This window comes from Thunnus albacares, chromosome 9 (assembly GCF_914725855.1).
Source record: "Thunnus albacares chromosome 9, fThuAlb1.1, whole genome shotgun sequence".
Lineage (NCBI taxonomy): Eukaryota > Metazoa > Chordata > Actinopteri > Scombriformes > Scombridae > Thunnus > Thunnus albacares.
This window is the reverse complement of record NC_058114.1, coordinates 17,936,116-17,954,227: the sequence shown is the minus strand read 5'-3', so window position 1 is coordinate 17,954,227 and position 18,112 is coordinate 17,936,116. Positions and strand designations below refer to the sequence as shown.

Here is an 18,112-nt window from a genome sequence, read left to right as displayed (position 1 = left end):
CTTTATGGTTTTGGCTAAAAATGCTGTAAGAATCACTGCCTGCAGGCTGACAGACGTACCTATAAAAACCAAACATTTGCCTTTATTGACAGTTCCTGTCTTGTAAAATATAAGTTTAACAAGCAGTTCTGAGGTGCTTCACATCTGATGAAACTTCTGCAATGAGTAAAGCACATTATAGATTGTTGAAGTCATAATGTGAAGCCATTGCATAATAAACGTTCAACTGTTTTTTCAATCATCAGATGCAAGACATCAGACGCTCAGTTCAAACTGTTCTGGAAAGATCAAAGAAATGCACAAAAACGTCTGTTTTAGGTTGTGGCAGATTTAATACAGTCTAGCAAATCCAGAGGTATTTCAACACATTCAAGAAAGAAAAAAAGGTTTTACAAAGTGCAGATTGGTGTAATCATCATTATACTGTAGGTCTAATGGGTATAAATAACAGGATATTATAAAATATAGGAGATTTTCCAAAGCCTTTAATCTATACAGTTTGGATTGCTAAAAAATAGAACATGAACCTACAGTATTTTAAAGACATGCTTTCCCTTCCTAGTTATTTTTTTCCCTCAGTGAATTTGAACTAGAGTCTTATAATTCACAAAACAAATCTGTTCTTTCATTATTAAACATATTTATTTTTTGATGCTAACATACAGTAGATCATGTGCCTGAACATTTACATATAGAATCTCAAAGACACACAAACTCCATTTGCTCCACAAAAGTTAGTCAAAAAAGGCATATTCACAGTGAGAAGCACGTTAGTGTCAAAATATAGCACCCGACCGGTAGCCTTCATTATACTGCCTCCTTGTGGAGTGTCTTTGCACACCATAGGTCCAAGTCTGTTTGTGTTGCAGGCAGTTTTGTTCTACAGTTTGTTCACTGCAGCTTGTGAAGCGCCTGTCTGGCTGCAGTGGAGAGGAGGAGGAGGGGAAATACTGTCGTGTCTGGGCCTTCACTCTTCTCCGTCCACCATGACTGAAACTGACAATTATCTTTTTTTTTATTGATTGATTCATCTACAAAATGTCAAAAAATAATGACAAAGGCCCATAAATGAAAGAGAAATGGTGAAACTGATAATGTGTCATGACCATAAGAAAAACAAAAACAAAAAAACCCACAAATGAAATAGAAAGTGACTGAATCTTTACTTCAGCGGCAGAGTTTTGGTATTCTTGCCAAATGGATGACTAACATTTCACTGATTATCAAATCGGCTATTTGATTTCTTCTCTGTTGATAGACTCTTTTCAACACTACCGCCCGCACAGAAACCGCGGTGTCATTCAGGTGAGGAGGAAAACTTGGCCCGATGAGGTGGCGCCCGGCTGAGGAATGATGGGCTCAACATGAACCAAACTGTGGAGTGATGAAGAGGAGCAGCTTCACTGCTGAGGCTGCAGATACTGACTTGTGAACACCTCCAGCTGTCTATCCAGCTCTATGGCTTTATGAGTGATGAAGAGGAGCAGCTTCACTGCTGAGGCTGCAGATACTGGTTTGTGAATACCTCCAGCTGTCTCTCCAGCTCTGTGGCTTTATGTCTGCAGAGAACAGAAACACATATTAGATTTGGACTAAATGCAGGAAAACACTTGTCAAGTATCACTATTGCTTTATGTAAGATTCATTTACATTCATTTTAAAGGCCCTGCACACCTATATGGGTGTTCTTAATTATCATGGCTGATCTGACCTCCAGTCAGGTAAAAGTTGGGTGAAGCTACGTAGAGAATTACATGATTGATGTCACCAAACTCTTTGTACTTATAAGAAGGATAACAGTGTAAGCTGTCCGACCCTAATAGGTGCAACAAAAGTAACAAAAGAGTGAGTTAGATGTCAATCATGTGCAGTTTGTGAGGAGGTCTAATCAGTAAACATAAATGAAAACACCTGAGTAGGTGGACAATGTGTGTAGGTGCTTTAAAATTTAATACATTTTCGAGACTTAAACTTATAAACTGCATTTGAGGAGTTAACGTCAATCATATATGATGATAAAGCTGCACTATACAACAGGTATCACAAGATTAGCATTCATATGTTTATCATGACTGACTGAACTTACCAAACATATACACTCCAAGTTCCCAACCCCTTTAAGAACAGGAAATAGTAAAATAATAACTGTTCAGGCTTTCCTGACTTGCCTAAAACTTGTATGTCCAGCACTGTTGTCTTTTAGTTTCTCACATTCTTCATTAAAAAGCAATTTTGCCAAGTTTCAAGCTTTTGTGTTTACTTTACTTAAGCCATCATCAGGAGCAGGTAAAGGTGTGAAGAAACAACAGACAATACCTGGTAACCTTTACCTGCTCCTGATGAGGGTTTTAAAGTAAAACTGAAAGCTTGAAACAGCAAAAACACCTCTGTCCTTTTTTTGGAGAGACACATCATTTCCAACTCTTGAAAAGTTTGCTAGTCCTCTAGTATTCATTCATTCACTTATTTTCCCCAGACAAGATCTTCCTAGATGATTAACACTCATCTAATCTCTCTTTCCCCCTCAATTGTGTACCCTTCACGTTGCCCCCAATAAGAGAAGGAGCCGGACTGACCTCAGGCTCTTGGAGCGGCTCTGGACGGTCTCCAGCTGATCTATCTTGGCTGTCAGTTGGCGGATTTCTGCCTCCAGCTCTTTCTGCGTCTGGTCCACCTGCTGACAGAGCCGAGCAAAGGTCGCCGCCATCTCCCTGGCAACACAGAGGGCACAGCGTCGCACTGCTTATTTATTTAGCCCAGAGGGGAAGGCTAGGTGGGGTATGGGTGAGGTGGGAGGTGTAGGGCTCAGTGTGTGTGTGTTGTTTGATGTATAAAATGTTCAGAGAAATTAGCATTTTATGTAAAAATAAAATATTATTAGACTGAATGTGATGCATGTTTTAGGATGAATCCACCCTTAAATACACTGTCATTTCTTCCGATAAATACAGATTATAGAGAAATACAATCTTTAATATCTGTATAAATCAATACACACTGACTGAACTGCCGGAAAATCAGCTTAAATTGGCCCACAGTGCGCACATCACATTATATCTGATTTGAGTGACAGATCTAATAGAAGTGATCTAAAAGTTGTGCTATCAAATGGTACTGTATAAGGACTTACTGTTGGACCTGGTGGCTACAGTTAGCGCTAGTAAAGCTGATGATGAGCTGCAGCTTCTCGGTTGCGTAGTCCACAAACTGGCGCTTCAGAGTGCGCTCCTTTGCCTTTGTGGTCCAGGTGAGTCTCTCATACAAGTACAGTAAGCCATAGAGTGAGGTAGACAGGGCGATTAGTCTCCAGCCAACGGCTCTCCACACCTAAGAAAGAAAAAAAAGACAACACAGATTGACACCTCTATTTACAAATACAGTTTTCAGGGACAAGTATTTGCAGTGTTTCCAGTATAGTTGTACAGGCCTGGCGGGCAGCCAGGTCAGCGAGAAGCCCTGCCAGGCCAAAAAATATCTTTTTAATGCCAAAAATAACACCAAATATCCATTAATTCAGGAATCAATAGTGTTTCGGAGGAGTCTCTGTGCAGTGCTGTTCCGAAATGTGAGTCAACCTCTGTGTCGTTGCCTGGGAAACCCTTGGTAGCGTAGCTCCTTTTAAGGGATAGGGCAGTGCGTAATGTGTGTGTGCAACGAGTGTGTGGTTGAGTGTGTGTGAGCAGAAGAAAAGTGACATGACTGCGAGCGGAGCAGAGGGAAAGGTTAAAAGAAATTTGTCAGTCTGGTAGTAAATGTACAGTACAGACTACAGTGTGTCAGTTAATAAATGCTGCAGTTTCTCAAGACAAAGAAAAGTCTCGTCTGTTGTTTCCCCAACTGCTAGAAAAGTGAAGGGGGTTAGCCCCGAAGTTAGCAACAATGGTTTAGCCTGACGACACTAAACAGAGAAACGGAGAATGTAAAAATGACTGGCTGCTCTCCCGTGTTCTGCACAGCAACCCCCCGCCCCAAAAGAAGCTCTCTTAAGGACATTTTGTTAAACTATATAAATACATCTATCTCAGAAGTACAAAGAAATTTGGAAATAACATACCACTCCTCCAACAATAATAGCACTCATTGATGTGCGGGAGGTGAGGGATGCAACGTTGCTTGCCATGGCTACCATCAGGTCTTCCTGGGTCATGAGGGCTGTCTCATGGTTGGGTGGGGCTACAGTTGAGGGGGGCCCTGAGGAGGGCGTGACGGCCAGGGGCAACGCTGGTCGAGAGGCCTGAGTAATGACAACAGAGGTACAGTATAAGACCTTTACACAGTGAGAAAATCTCATCACTTTCCCAAATCTGACTTTTTTTACTTTCACTTTTTTTTCCATCTCTCCAGTCTGTACCTGGAAGTTCTGGTCCACCAGTTTGAGTGCTCTCTCTGCATTGACAGATCCCAGGAAGCGGTGGACTAACGATGTCCAGCCCAATGAAAATTGAAACTCAATGTTCTCCTGAAAGTCACTGCAAAGTGTGGCACAGTTCAGGTCGTAACTCAGGTCGAACTTCCTGCTGGGCACCAGCATGTGCATTTGGCCCTGGACCCCGGCGGGAAGCAGAGGGAGCATGCTCTCTGGAGAGAGAAGAGGAAACACAGAGGGTGAGAATTAAAGAGTCGCAGTAAGAAAATCAAAAGCAGTCATGGGAATAATTGTAGTTTCCTTTGTATTTCCTTATGCTAATGCACAAGGTCAAAGAGAGTAATTTTATTTTTGACTCTAGTATATTAAACTTTTATACTTCAACTTAAAGATGCATTTTATCTTTTTTATGGCCCAAAAAAAAATGAAAACTAGGAACACTGCCACAACATATCACCAGAGTCAATAAATAAAATACATTTAATTTAAATTGGCCCATTGCCTGAATAACCAAAAAAAAAAAAGAAAAAAGAAAAATCACACCACAATTTCATAACAGCCCCTGAAGCCTTTTCATCGGAGGGCACATTAACACCTTTTCAACATCACTGCCACTGATCACAGCTTGCATGCGTGCCTGATGCAGTGACGCATTTGCAGCATAATGGGGCATGGGATGATGGCATTCAGCGAGGAGGGTAAATATAGCAGGGCGCTGGGTGTTGCAGACCGTAGCCCGAGTGCCCAAAGGTTTTGACTAACTTTAGAAACCGTCTCTGAATGAGCGATTGAGTGAATAAACAATGGTGGACTGGAAATCTGGGCTGACGTCAATTTTCTATTACAATATGATAACTTTATTTGGCGTCTTATCCAAAGAAAGGTTTTGAGGGAAGGATCTAATCGCAGCTTGAGGTCTTTTATTATTAGATGCAAGGCTTTCTTATTTTATCATTTCAACATTCTTGGTTCAGCAGAACAAATACAGGCTGAGACCAAAAGTACGTGCTGACAGATTTGTTCTTGTAAGCTTTGAGACAACTGAAACATCAATAGGTGGAATCATTGTTCAAATTACCCATCATGTATTTCTGAGAGGACTGGACAGAGACGTTGACGGCGTCAGAGCAGCGGAAGGCCAGATTCTTGCCCATCCCTTCCTCCACATGAGACAGCAGCTCCTGCAAAAACACACAACAGGGGTCAGAGGTCACAGGGAAAGCAGCCAATGAAAAAGAGAGGCCAGAGTACATGTCTCACTGACACTCTAGTGCGAGGGTGATAAATTGGTGCAATTAGCTGATAACTACACAGTGTAGTTTATTTTTATCATATAGGTAGTGTCATACTGACAGGACTGAAGTATGATACCTGTTGTTTGATGCGTTGTGAATATGACTATTATTGTTTTTACTGTATTTACAAGGAAACTGAATATGTTAAATTAGACACTTTATAACCAAAATACAGTAAATAAGCCAATTAGATGATGTCCTTTATTAGTCTATTAGCAAAAAATTATATTTGACCTGCGAAAACCAGTATCACACTTTTTGTCTCGTCTTGTCTTGAGAGAGGGTGGCATATGTATACAAGGAAAATCTGACCCTAATGTATGGAAATCACGGTTTTAACGCTGTGCCTCTACTTACAGACTTGTAGATTTTGAGAACATGAGGTGAAGGATGGAAGTCTGCGTGGAACTCATCGACAATCACATGGAGACGGCCGATCTCCTCTCCCATGGCGTTGGACACCTGAGTGAAGCACAACCAGAGTCATCAGGCAGCTATAGCACATCAGGGGCCAGATGCATAAAACTCTGTGTAGATTCATGACTAAAACTGTGTGTACACACAAAGCCAGAAAAACGCACACGCATTCTTTTCCTTAGATTTATAAAGCTGTGCGTATGCATGGTTCTGTTTTATACATCTCAGTCATTGAGGAACTGGGCACACGCCTCATTTCCACTCCCACTATTAGCAATAAATGCATGACACGCAATCACACAATCAGTGCAGCTGGTTATCAACCTAAACAAACAATGTCTTACATTCATAAATCCCAGTTTATGTGCGGAAAATGGCGTATGCATGGTTTTTGTGTGTACACATCATTTATGCATCTGGCCCCAGGACTTTTGTGTCTGAATCAGGTCTCAGGCTTGAGAGCCACCACCACACCAAATACTGGTCTTGTCTTATGGAGCATCTACCTTTAAGACTGTTTTTGAAATCCATGCGCCATAAAACAGGTGTGACCAGTTGTCTCCCTCATTACCTTAGACTCCACATTCTCACTGATGGCCTTGATCTTCTTCTTGATGTCATCGATCAGCAAGTTGAGCTGATTCTTGACAAACTCCAGCCGGTCCATCTGATACTCTCTGTCCTCCAGTGCAGCCACTCTGAAAGCACCACACCAACCAAACAGGATATAAAGTCACAAACTAGCAGATGATCAAATTAAAAAAGGTAAAAATACAAAAAGTGCAACAGACTACAAAGTAAAATCTACTTATTTATTAGCATATTTCCAACTTGTCATTAAAAGCTTGTTACACCTACATTTATTTTCTCAGAAGTTTCACGTTTACCTCTACAAGCCCTTCATGGCGTTAATAAAAGGAGACAATATCATTTCGACATTATCACTAAAATCAGACTTCCAAAATCCATCTCTCCAACTGAAAGAGTAGGAAAGAGACACCCACCTCTTCTCTGCCGCCTCGATGTTGATGGCGTCCATGATGCTCTTGACTTTTTCTGTGATCTGCTTGGCCCTGATAGTGTGCTGCTCAAACTTTGTTTTCACTGCTGACTGCGAGATACACTCCTACGAGGCCATATAACACACAAGTTACTGTGACAGTTACAGGGACTGCTGCTGCTGGATAGGGTGCATGAACTCGCACGCTACCGGGGGACAAACAGAGGACAAGATAGACACCTGCTACTTTGAACTTAGGAGAAGTGAAGAAATGGAAACACAGGTGTGAAAATGACAGCAGCAGTGTGTGCATCTTGCGTCCCCGCAGCCCTCGTTTTGTTAAGTCACAGTAATGTGTTGGTGGGGCAAAATCATAAAAAAACATAACAAGTGAATACAACCAAGAATGCAAGTGGAAGAAAATAACAAAATATGCATGAAAGTGAAAATAGGAACATTGTGCCATTTTGGGATAAATTATATTATCTCATGTTAAAGAACTACACCTATTTATTTCATAGTATCATGAATCTTCTGATCACTTAGGTCTGATCATAATTTCCTCCCAGTATGACACAATTCAGGCCTGTTCAGTTAAACGCAAAGCATCTCAACAAGGTGCAACAACACACAGAAATACAAAGAAAGTTTGACAATCAGTTGGACAGAACAAAATCAAAAGGTGAACAGAAACAAACGGATGTCCTCGCCTAAGTGAATCTAGACTTCAGCAATGAAGACGCAGGTTGATGGAAAAGGCACAGTGATTGGTCTCTAGAGGATCCTGTTTGAAACTGTGGTTGTTGTTGAAACCTAAGCAGTAAGCACGACGCGAGTAGTTGACTGCTTAGGCCAGCTTACTGTTAGGAGAAGGACTTTGGTTGTGTCTCTCATCTTATTTAATGTCTTTCCAGTGTACAATAATCACAAACACAGGCTCTGACAAACAAACAAACAAACACACACACACACACACACACACACACACACACACACACACACACACACACAGACACACAGACACACAGACACACACACACACACACATCTTCATTGTTTCACCGGCGTCCATGGTTGACATTACTGTCTTTCAGAGGCTGCAGCGGGCCCAGTTTTAAAGCTAGAGTGGAGATACTGGTACCATTATGAAACTAGACAACCTAAGGCATCCACTGGTAACAACCATTAACATGTCAGGAAGGGGGCTAAATAACAAAGCTCTAAAGTTAGGCTAAATATTGTTGAGGGAAAACTGGCATGGCCATTTTCAAAGGGGTCCCTTGACCTCTCACCTCAAAATATCTTAATGAAAATGGGTTCTATGGGTACCCACAAGTCTCCCCTTTACAGACATGCCCACTTTATACTAATCCCATACAGTTTTGGACAAAAACCATGCAGTTTTTTGCATGCAGTAAATATGTTACTTTCACCTATTCTAAAAACGGTGTGTTTGAATATTTCTGCATACTGGGGTCCCTAAACAGTCTTGGAATTGCATAAATTTGGTATGACTGGGAAGATGAGACTCTTGTGGATTCAATGAACTCAATTGTATTCATGTGTGATGATGTTAGTCTCCAAAGTAGTCATTTCATTGTAGTGAGATCATTTTTTGAAACTTGACCTCACTGTATAAAATGATTTATTGTAACCTCTAGGATAATCACAGCCTCATGAAACTTTACAACCACAAACCAGAGACCTCAGGCATTCACCGGATGTATGGCTTTGCTAGGTATATTGACAATAAGGGGGTTTCTGAGCAATTTCCAGAACAGAGGTGCTTGCCATCCAATCGCCGAAAATTGCAATTCTTACAGAAATCTCTGTCAAAAGTTTTTAATATCAAATCATAGCATGAATTTTTCTATGCTGATCCTCAAGGTCTTGGTGTCTTAATGTGGTATTCTGGAGGGATTTATGACCTTCTCATTGGTGTTACTTGCTGTTTTGGCTTGAGTTGACTTCACACTGCTTTTATCTCAGGATTATACCTAATAAGTTGTCTTTCTGGTAGCAAATATATCAGTATCTAATCAAATATAGGCCTAACCCTTTGAAAATTGCCTCCTTTTTTTAATAGATTTTGCTTTGTTAACTTGGAATAACTTTATCGGATGACATTGGGAGGACATTGACACGCAGACACAAACCTCAAACCTCCTCTCAAAGCTCTGAAACTCCTTCAGTCTCTCCTGGAAGCCCTCAGCCAGGGCTCCACCTGTTGGATGAAATGATCACATTAGATGTAAAACCACTGCACACATACACATTGATTTATTGCCTTGTTTTACCTTTTTGACCATTGATTTTATCATTACATTGATTTTATTATTGGTTCTTTTTTATTACTGTAAACACTGTTTTGATTATCGTTCATTCCTTTGTAACATGAATGCTGTTCAGTGCTTCCTATCAATTTCCCAAATTAGTAAAAAAAAAAAAAAAAACACACAAAAATTTAATTAAAATTACCAGAATGTGGATGACTGCACATAAATAGGTTTATGAACACTGTATCCAAGTTCCATGTAAACAGCATATACTGGCTGTGAATGATCCCAATCCTGCTCCTTGAACACAAATACAGCATCAGCTATAATCTGAAACATCACCTGTTTCGGGCATGCCCTGCGCGCGCTGCATGCGGGAATTGAGGACCTCTTTGGCGGACACGAAGAAGATGCGATTGGGTGCCTGGTCACGGTCCACAACCTTCAGCTCATCAACCAGGAAGTTCACACAACGGTCTGTGTGCTGCTTCCTCACCTAAAGGAGGAGGTGAATTTTTAGGGCTCACTATTTTTAGTTTAAAATGAAAAAAAAAAAAATCAATAATATGCATGATAAAAATACAAATTGCAGGACAAACGTTCTGTACTTTAGTGTGGTCAGCTCACCAAAATATATATATATATTTTTACTTAATCCTAGTGGAATCTAATCATGCAGATAGTTTTGCTTCTTGTGCCAAAGTTTTCAGGTTTCCAGCTGAAAATCAGTTCAATTCAATGATCTCTGTATTATTTTGTGAAAATCTGTACAAACAATAAGTCTTACACATTCTTCAACAACAATATGAGACGGATACAACAGATGCTTGACTCACATCCTCCATGTATTCTGGTTCGTTCGCTGAGGCGTCCCAGCGGTTGTTTAGGATGAAAATGTTGGGCTTTGACAAACGTTCGTTCACTTTGTGAAAAAAGTGCTTTTCCTAGATGGCGGAGGAGTAAACAAGAGAAGGGTGAAAGTTGTCAGTTATGATCCTCAATGCAGTGGGAAAAAAAACATTTAATACCTCTATTTTCTCTTTTTCTCTTATAATATATTAATTTTCAAGAAATAGCCTCATGCGAGATCATAATGTTGAATAAAAAATATAACATAGAAGTTTGACAATAAGTTATTTTTTGAGTTAAATTCAGTTAAGTAGCTATACTGCTACATACAACACTAGTTTCTGCATGTTTTTGTTATTCATTTAGACCAGGAGAGCAAAATCAGTGTTGCAACATGCTTAAAAAAATGTGCGTTTTGCCTGCGCTGCCAGAATTCAAGCTCTGACTGGCACATGAAGCATTTTGTGCTACTTCACTATCTTCCATTATTTACATGCCCACAAACAGCACCAGAGCCCGGCCTTGTTTTCTAAACCCAAAGAGGAATGTGTGTGTGCTTCCCCTTTAAGAGCTGCTGCCGGCTTAAGGAGCTCTGTGATTGACTGTGTCCAGCTTCACATTGCATGAATGCCTGTGCAGACAGAAACTAAAGTGGGGCCTGTGTGTTGTTGGATGCAAACACAGGCAGCCACATTATTCTCTGCTTTGTAATCAGCTCAGTATAGGAAACATACACACTGGCCAATTTATAGTACACTTTAGTTACTAACTGAAAGTTTACTTTGCTTGCTATTGTGGTGTGTATTTGTTAGTTACAACCATTTGAGTGATGAAATAATTATATTACAATCGCCTTAAGGTCAACTAACTACAGCTAAACTATCAACATTCTTTTTTTTCTTATGAAACAGATGTACAGTGATGAATATATATGAAATGATGTCTTTATCTTCCAAATAAACATTGCTGCTACAGATTTTCCCACAACCTGACATTATATTATATATTTGTAAGAACATATGATGAAAAAAATACCCAAAACAACAACTACATGGATGCTTTTACCCATGTGTTCAGCTCTGTAATCATACAGTGTAATGACACCAATCTCAAACAGATAACATCACTAGACAGATCCGAATCACAAAGAATCCTTTAATCAATCATTCATGCAAACTGTCCTCTAGCTGATAGATATTCTGTGGCTGTACATGCAAATGAAAGTACAGCTTTATTGTCAGCGTTATTAGTGTAATTACCGTGTTCATGAGTGTGGATTCAGAGTTGGCCACCAGCACAAAGACATCAGCATCCAGGCAAAACTTGTCAATCCAGCTGTCCAGCTGTGATGTGACATCTGTCCCCGGGCTAGTGAGAGGAAGAGACTTCAAGAAGTCAAATACATAAAATCTACAAAATGTAAAGTCATACATGGACTTCTCCAGCACATCACCTGGGCTTATCAGTTACCAACTTTTTTAAGACCTGCAAACTGTCAAACGTTGAGGGATTGTGTTACCTGTCTACAAGCACCAGGTCATCTCGGAGCAGAGCACACTTGGTCTTTGGCCAAAACACACGGACGAGACAGCCGGCATCGAGACTCTCATCCATGTGGAGTGCATGAGCCAGCTGGTTTACAGTCTGCAGAGGGTTTGGAAACAGAGATGTTATGGTTGTTAAGAACTTCTCTTTGCTGTGAATGCATTTTGAAACTATGTGTGTTATAATCCTGTTAACATCACAAACTTCTGAAATAACTATGAAATAAAAATGACCTACTATTGACGCTTGGCAATTTTCCTATTTCTTTTATCACTTTGTATTCTGTAAAGCATTTTTTTACACTTTTTTCCCTCCAATTTTACTGTGTTTTAAGGACGGCTTCCATATTTTCAAGATGTATTGTATATGGGATTATCCGCCTCCTTACTTCACTTTTAAAAACTGAAAGGTAGAATTTACATAAGAGCAAATAATTTAATTTCATTTAATTAGAAATGTATTAAATTACAGGGTTTCCCCCTATATGCTTTCAACAACGACGCTGCTAAATGATGAATGCGGCGGCTGAAATTTCAAATTGTCCATAATAATCAAGACGAACACAAACATGCGCACTTCCTCCACGTTGAGCAGCTGACTGGAGCTCGTGGTGAGCGAATGGGAACATTCCCTCCCCTCTCCCCATGTTGTATTATCTATTTATATCTATGTTCAATAAAAATAGTGTACATTTTCTGTTCTGAAGCATTTCATTCTTTGACATTTATTACAACTTCAATTATCTGGGCCTCCGGAGCCCTTCTGATGTCAAAAGCTCCTGATAAATTAACACACATGACTCTTTGAACATGAGTCCACCTATGTGGAACTATTCTAAGGTAGTTTTAAGTTATTCCACTGCTGATGTGTGCAAATATGCATCCTGGTGTTGTGGGCTCTGTGTGTGCATAACAACAAAACCCTCGGGGAATTAATATTCACTTTTTCTTAAATCAACTTCAGCAACTTCATTCAGTTCAGCGAGCTAAATGAAGAGACAGTGAAGTCTCCCACATACAGCTCATATTTCAGGCACCTGACACCGCGATAAACATCCTGCATTACTGTGTCAATGAACACATGGCAGCAGGTTCAGGTAGCATGTGCTGGGTTTGACTATATTCTCTGCTGTTGACAGGGAGAGAAATCAACAAGACCCAACAGCCAAATCAAAAACTTTTCTATGCTGACAATACAGCTGACAGGTAGAGAGGACAAGTTAGCATTTAAATGATGGGGACATCCAAGTTCTGAGAGTACACACTTATTAATGCTTTAGGTCTTTTTAATCCCGCTCTTTTTTATGTACACTTTCTGTTACTCTTTCATTAGATTACAAACTTTTATTGCCTTTCGTGAATAAATTAATTAAATAGATGTATGTTACTAACTACAACTTTTAATATCTCTTGTAGAAGAATCAGGACTAAGATATGAGCATGGCTCTGTTTTCAGGGTCAGGAGGATCTATATTAGCTTGTATCTTTAAACACGTTACCTATTTGAGTACAACAACACTCCCACAACAGCAACAATCTTTAAGCCCATCACCCATACTATTACCATGTTAAAAGTCAAAGCTGAAGAAGTTTACTGGGGCTGGCACCAAGCAGTCAACAGAGAAACGCAAGTAAGCACATCAGCCCTTAATTTACTCAACATACAGTATCAATGTAATTGGACAACACGTGATCAAAGGCGACAGATGGTCTGATTAGTGAACATGGCTGAATTCCAGCGTGTCTTTGTAAAGCTTAGACTTCAATCACTCTTGCAGAGATGCTCAGTAGTTTTTAGTAAAGAACAATTTGTGCAACAGTGTTGTCCGTTATCAAAATGTGTAAATATACGAAGGCGTATATGGCGTGCTCATAAAACAGTTAATTAAGAATCAACAGCTCTAAAAACAACAGTGACAGTTATTAGAACAACATTTACCTTGATGCTCTTCTCCTCCTCAGAGCCCTCAGTCTTGAGGTAGGCCTTGTCTTCGTCAGTGCCCTCGACGCTCAGGAAGCAGTTGGTGGTGTGGCCGATACCGCTGGGCAGAACACGGTCCCTCAGCATGGCGTTGACCACTGTGCTTTTACCATTACTGGTCCTAAAAACAAACAAAACAGTCACTGAGTACATACAAATCATTTGCTCATATTTGAACTGGCCTTAGGCGACAACTAACGATTCAGACTTAGTAAAGCACCAGTGAAATGTTTATAATGTATTGGAATACATTTTACTGGTGCAGGTGTAATGTTAAGCCTGTACTCACTTGCCAACTGATTTTTTTTTTTATTATCAGCATTTTTTTTGGCTTGTTGAGCATTGACAACAAAGCATATAAATATTAATCTTACATTTTATATACAGGAAGTGCTTGTACAATAGTAACGGCACACCAGTGCATAGAATGCTACTAATCAGACATAAATAATCCACCAAAACAAAGATAAAAACAAACAACAACTCACTGATGACGTAGGAAATCTCAGACACATCCTTAAAAGTTAAAAACAATATGAATGTATACGGATTATTTTACCTGCCAAAGAAGGCGACCTTCATGTGTCTGCGTGCCAGCACCTCCTTAATGACAGCCAGCTTGTCAGCATACGACTGAATCTCCAACTTTTGATCCTGACTTGCAATTTTCTCCAAAGCTTTATTCTCACAGGTTTCTGTTCAACACACAAAGTCATACAGCATGAGAGAGACACACCTGTGATAATGACTTTCCCATAAATTAAACACTCCCTACTGTTTAATCTGTCATTGTAAAAAACCAGAGTACACAACTGTTTCTGTAATCTCTTTATTAAGGTCTAAAATGATCCACCGATTAGTCAGTTGACAGGAAATAAACCAGCAACTGTTTTGTAAATTGAATAATCATTTAGGTCATTTTCAAGCACTCTCAGGTTTCAGCTTGTAAAATGTGAGAATTTGCGGCTTTTCTTTTGGTTATGTGATACTGAACTGAATATCTTTGAGTTAAGACGTCACCTCGGAAACTGTGATCAGCATGTTTCAATGTTTTCTGATATGAAAAAAACATTTAATGAAGAAAGAAGTCAGCAGATTAATCAAAATTTAAAATAATTGTTGGATGCAGCTCTAAACTATTTTTAATACCTTTAAGGACTGACATTTTGTCAAAAAAGAGAGACTACTTTAAGAGAAGAGCTACCTTACTTTCAAGATGTGTGTAGGATTATTCACTGAAAAATGGAAAGGTAGGATTTACAGTAATGAACAATAAAGTAATCATTTAACCATAAAATGTTAATAGGTAACTTTTATTAGAGATATGTCCAGGATTCCTACACCATCAACTGACATTAAGCTGGAATATCCAACTATTGATCTTGACCAAAGCTTTATTCTCAGAGGTTTCTGTCAACACACACACAGATTAGAGAAACACAACACCTCCTTTCACTGGCCTGATATTGCTGACTTGACAGATGATAAACAATAAGCAAAATAATCTCACCTTCTACAAACTCAGAAGTCTCTTTCACGTAATTCAGTAGTTGCTCAAACACATCGCTTATCTTCTTCTTAGCCACAACAAAGTGCTTCAGAGGGGAAAAGTCTCCCCGAGCTGAATCTGACCGTGTGAGTGGAGGGGCTGCAGCCATGGTGGATCTCAATCTGGAGACAGAGAGGGGTCAAAAAAAGGGTCAAAAAAGGGCACAGCATGAAGACAAAGTTATATCAGAGGACATGTAGGTTACAGTAGTAACTGCATTATTCATCGAACCGTCATTGCAAAACTGAAAGCGTTTGCATGTCTGAGAAGGGTGTGATCTTATGAACTGTCAGACTTTTAACTCTAAGCTGAATGGTTCAGATCTATATTAAAGCTGCTTATTTTCAGTACATTGCAAGAGATGTGTTAAGTTGGTCAGGGTGTGTTTGCTGGCATTGAAGCTCCTCAGTTTCCTGAGTCTCGCCTTGTTGTAAATGGAGTCTGTGTTAGTCTGGAAGGTGAGTTTATTGTCAGTGATTGTTCCCAAACATTTAAAGTGAGTGACCTGCTCCACTCCTTGCCCCTTCATGATAGCAGGTTTTAAGACTATGCTGTCTGCTCCCATCCTACCTCCAAGACACAGCTCCTTGGTCTTACTGACATTAAGGTCAAGGAAGCTGCTGTCAAACCAGGTGGCAAGGTGGTTGATGTGCTGAGAGTAGGAAGGGCTGTTGACATCCCACAGGCAGGCCACCAGGGCCGTGTCATCAGCATACTTTATGAGTAAGGCGTCTTTGTTGTTATATTTTACCTCACTTGTATATATGGAGAACAGGATGGGAGATAAAACACACTCCTGTGGAACACCGGTGTTCAAGACAAGGCAGTCGGAGAAAGTGTAATTACAGAGTCACATTCATCACTGAAGTCATGTTTATCACATCTAGAGTAGAACATATTCAGATCATTTGAAAGGCTAACAGGGTCATCACACCGAGGGGCTGCTTTGAGTTTCCTTCCCATCATTGTGTCCAGTCTCATCCAAGCATCTCTTGCATTGCCATTCCTCAGCTTCTCCTCAATCTTGTCTTTGTACTGTAGTCCATTTGCTTTCTTATCCATGCATCTCATTTCCCTCTCCAAATATCGGACTTTTCGAAGGTCTCCCTACAGAAAACCCATTTTCTTCCAATTTAAATGGTGCTTTAGTTCTTTATTGAGCCATAATTTGCTATCAGGGTAGATTCTGACATTTTTTGTTTTAATGATAGTCAACACAGAAGTTGAGATAACTGTTGATAGTGTAGGTCAACAGTTGAGGGTTATTACAGGAGACCTGGTCATTGAGGAATAAGTCCCATTAAGTGGCATTAAAGCAACCCCTCAGCTCTTCAACTGAGCCATTTGTCCAGGCCCGTGTGTGTTTAACAACGTGTTTCTTCCTTTTTAGTTCTTGACGGTACTTTGGCAAGAGATGCATGATGTTATGATCAGACAGTCCTAGAGGTGGGGGGGGGGGGGGGGGGGGGGCATCTGGGCACATAAGTGCCCTTCACATTTCCAAAGCACTGGTCCAGAGTTTTATTAAGGGTTGAACGGGTCACATATTGCTCCAAATTTGGCAGATGTGTGGAAATGACACACCTGTTAAAAATTCCCCAATAAGAAGATCGGATCATCAGCAGAGTGCAAGAGCACTTCATTGTAATTGGCGGGTATGCGCTCAGTTGATAGTGCGTAATCACATAACTTTCAACAGAATGACTTTGATGTGCCCAAACTCGCGTAGCATGTAGTTATATATTGTTATGTTAAATTATGTTAGAGCGGTCGAAAAGAAACAGTCGTTAAGTAATAGTGAGACCAGTTTCACGTACAGTGAAGCTGGTTACCCGGCTGGTGTTTATAAACATGCATAATCCACCTCTGATGTAAGTTATCCAACAGCTAACTGTTAGTAAAGACACCGTAACGTGGTTAACAGGAGTGACATTGATTAGCTCTTTAACTTGTAACTTCCAGTTGCCTTGACTATAAAACACAATGTTTAGACAGATAATGTTTGGTACATATATTTGACATTACTCAACTCAACATTACTCAAATGAGTAATATTTTATTTTATGTTAAACGAGCGGGCTCGTGCGGACTTCGGCTGCTGTCAAGCAAGCTAACAGGTTAAGCTAGCTAACTTAACGTTTCGAGCAGCAACGCGGTAGTGAAATAGCAACAGCACAGCTAACTAGCGGTATTACTTTCTTACCACAGTCCTCAGACAGCCTGTGTCCTCTTCTCATAACACAAATAAACCGGTGGCAATGCGGCGATTCCCTTTACCCGCTGAAAGATTACTTGCTGTCAGCCGGGTTAGCCTTCTGTTTGTTATCCTGTTGTAATGGCACCAGTGTAAAGCTAATCATAACAAGAAGAGGAAAATCACCGGAAACATGTCAAAATAAGAGTCCAGTCGACATGAGAGTTTGAGAATTTGAATATGGTTGCGTAACATTTACATTTTACTGGTTCACCTCTTTCTCATGTTTTTAATGACCGTGCTATCTTTATAAGCCAATGGATTCACTCTGGTTTATGGCTTTGATTTTACAGTCTATGGCGGAACAATGTACATGTAAATATACGTCCGTTACATTCAAGCTCTTGCCAGACGAGTTCACACAATGCTGATTAAGCCTATCACTGTCAGATAAATCTCTCTGTACTTCTCAGGATACAGAGTTTTTAAATCTGGTGTTGTGGCGACATTCTCTAACTTCCGGTTATCCCTCTGTTAACTTGAATGGGGAAAACATAATTTAGTCGTAAGGCTCTTTTAGACTTTCTAAATGTTATCGGACCGAATGGATCAGATTCTGATAGTGAAACGAGTCATTTCGC

At 40.1% G+C, this 18,112-nt stretch overlaps 1 protein-coding gene across 1 annotated transcript; it reads right to left on the bottom strand.

The window, feature by feature from the left end:
* Positions 1–312: 312 nt before the first annotated feature.
* Positions 313–17,631, bottom strand: mfn1b (mitofusin 1b). Its single transcript, XM_044362659.1, has 18 exons — positions 17,481–17,631; positions 15,239–15,399; positions 14,288–14,423; positions 13,687–13,849; positions 11,723–11,847; positions 11,463–11,571; positions 10,191–10,298; positions 9,697–9,850; positions 9,235–9,302; positions 7,083–7,204; positions 6,650–6,776; positions 6,019–6,123; positions 5,445–5,547; positions 4,352–4,578; positions 4,055–4,234; positions 3,131–3,327; positions 2,577–2,711; positions 313–1,559 (listed from the first exon to the last, which is right to left on the bottom strand). The coding sequence occupies exons 2-18, from the start codon at positions 15,384–15,386 to the stop codon at positions 1,490–1,492; spliced, it is 2,277 nt and encodes a 758-aa protein (XP_044218594.1). The 5' UTR covers positions 15,387–15,399; positions 17,481–17,631; the 3' UTR covers positions 313–1,489.
* Between the last annotated feature and the right edge of the window lie 481 nt (positions 17,632–18,112).

What these genes read in the sequence shown, in the direction of transcription:
- mfn1b (XM_044362659.1), bottom strand. Translation starts at nt 15,386, where the DNA reads ATGGCTGCAGCCCCTCCACTCACACGGTCAGATTCAGCTCGGGGAGAC. An exon ending in AATCCACACTCATGAACACG is followed by an intron (nt 10,299 to 11,462) that starts GTAATTACACTA and finishes TCCGCCATCTAG; the next exon opens with GAAAAGCACTTTTTTCACAA. An exon ending in GCTTTGAGAGGAGGTTTGAG is followed by an intron (nt 7,205 to 9,234) that starts GTTTGTGTCTGC and finishes ATGGCCTCGTAG; the next exon opens with GAGTGTATCTCGCAGTCAGC.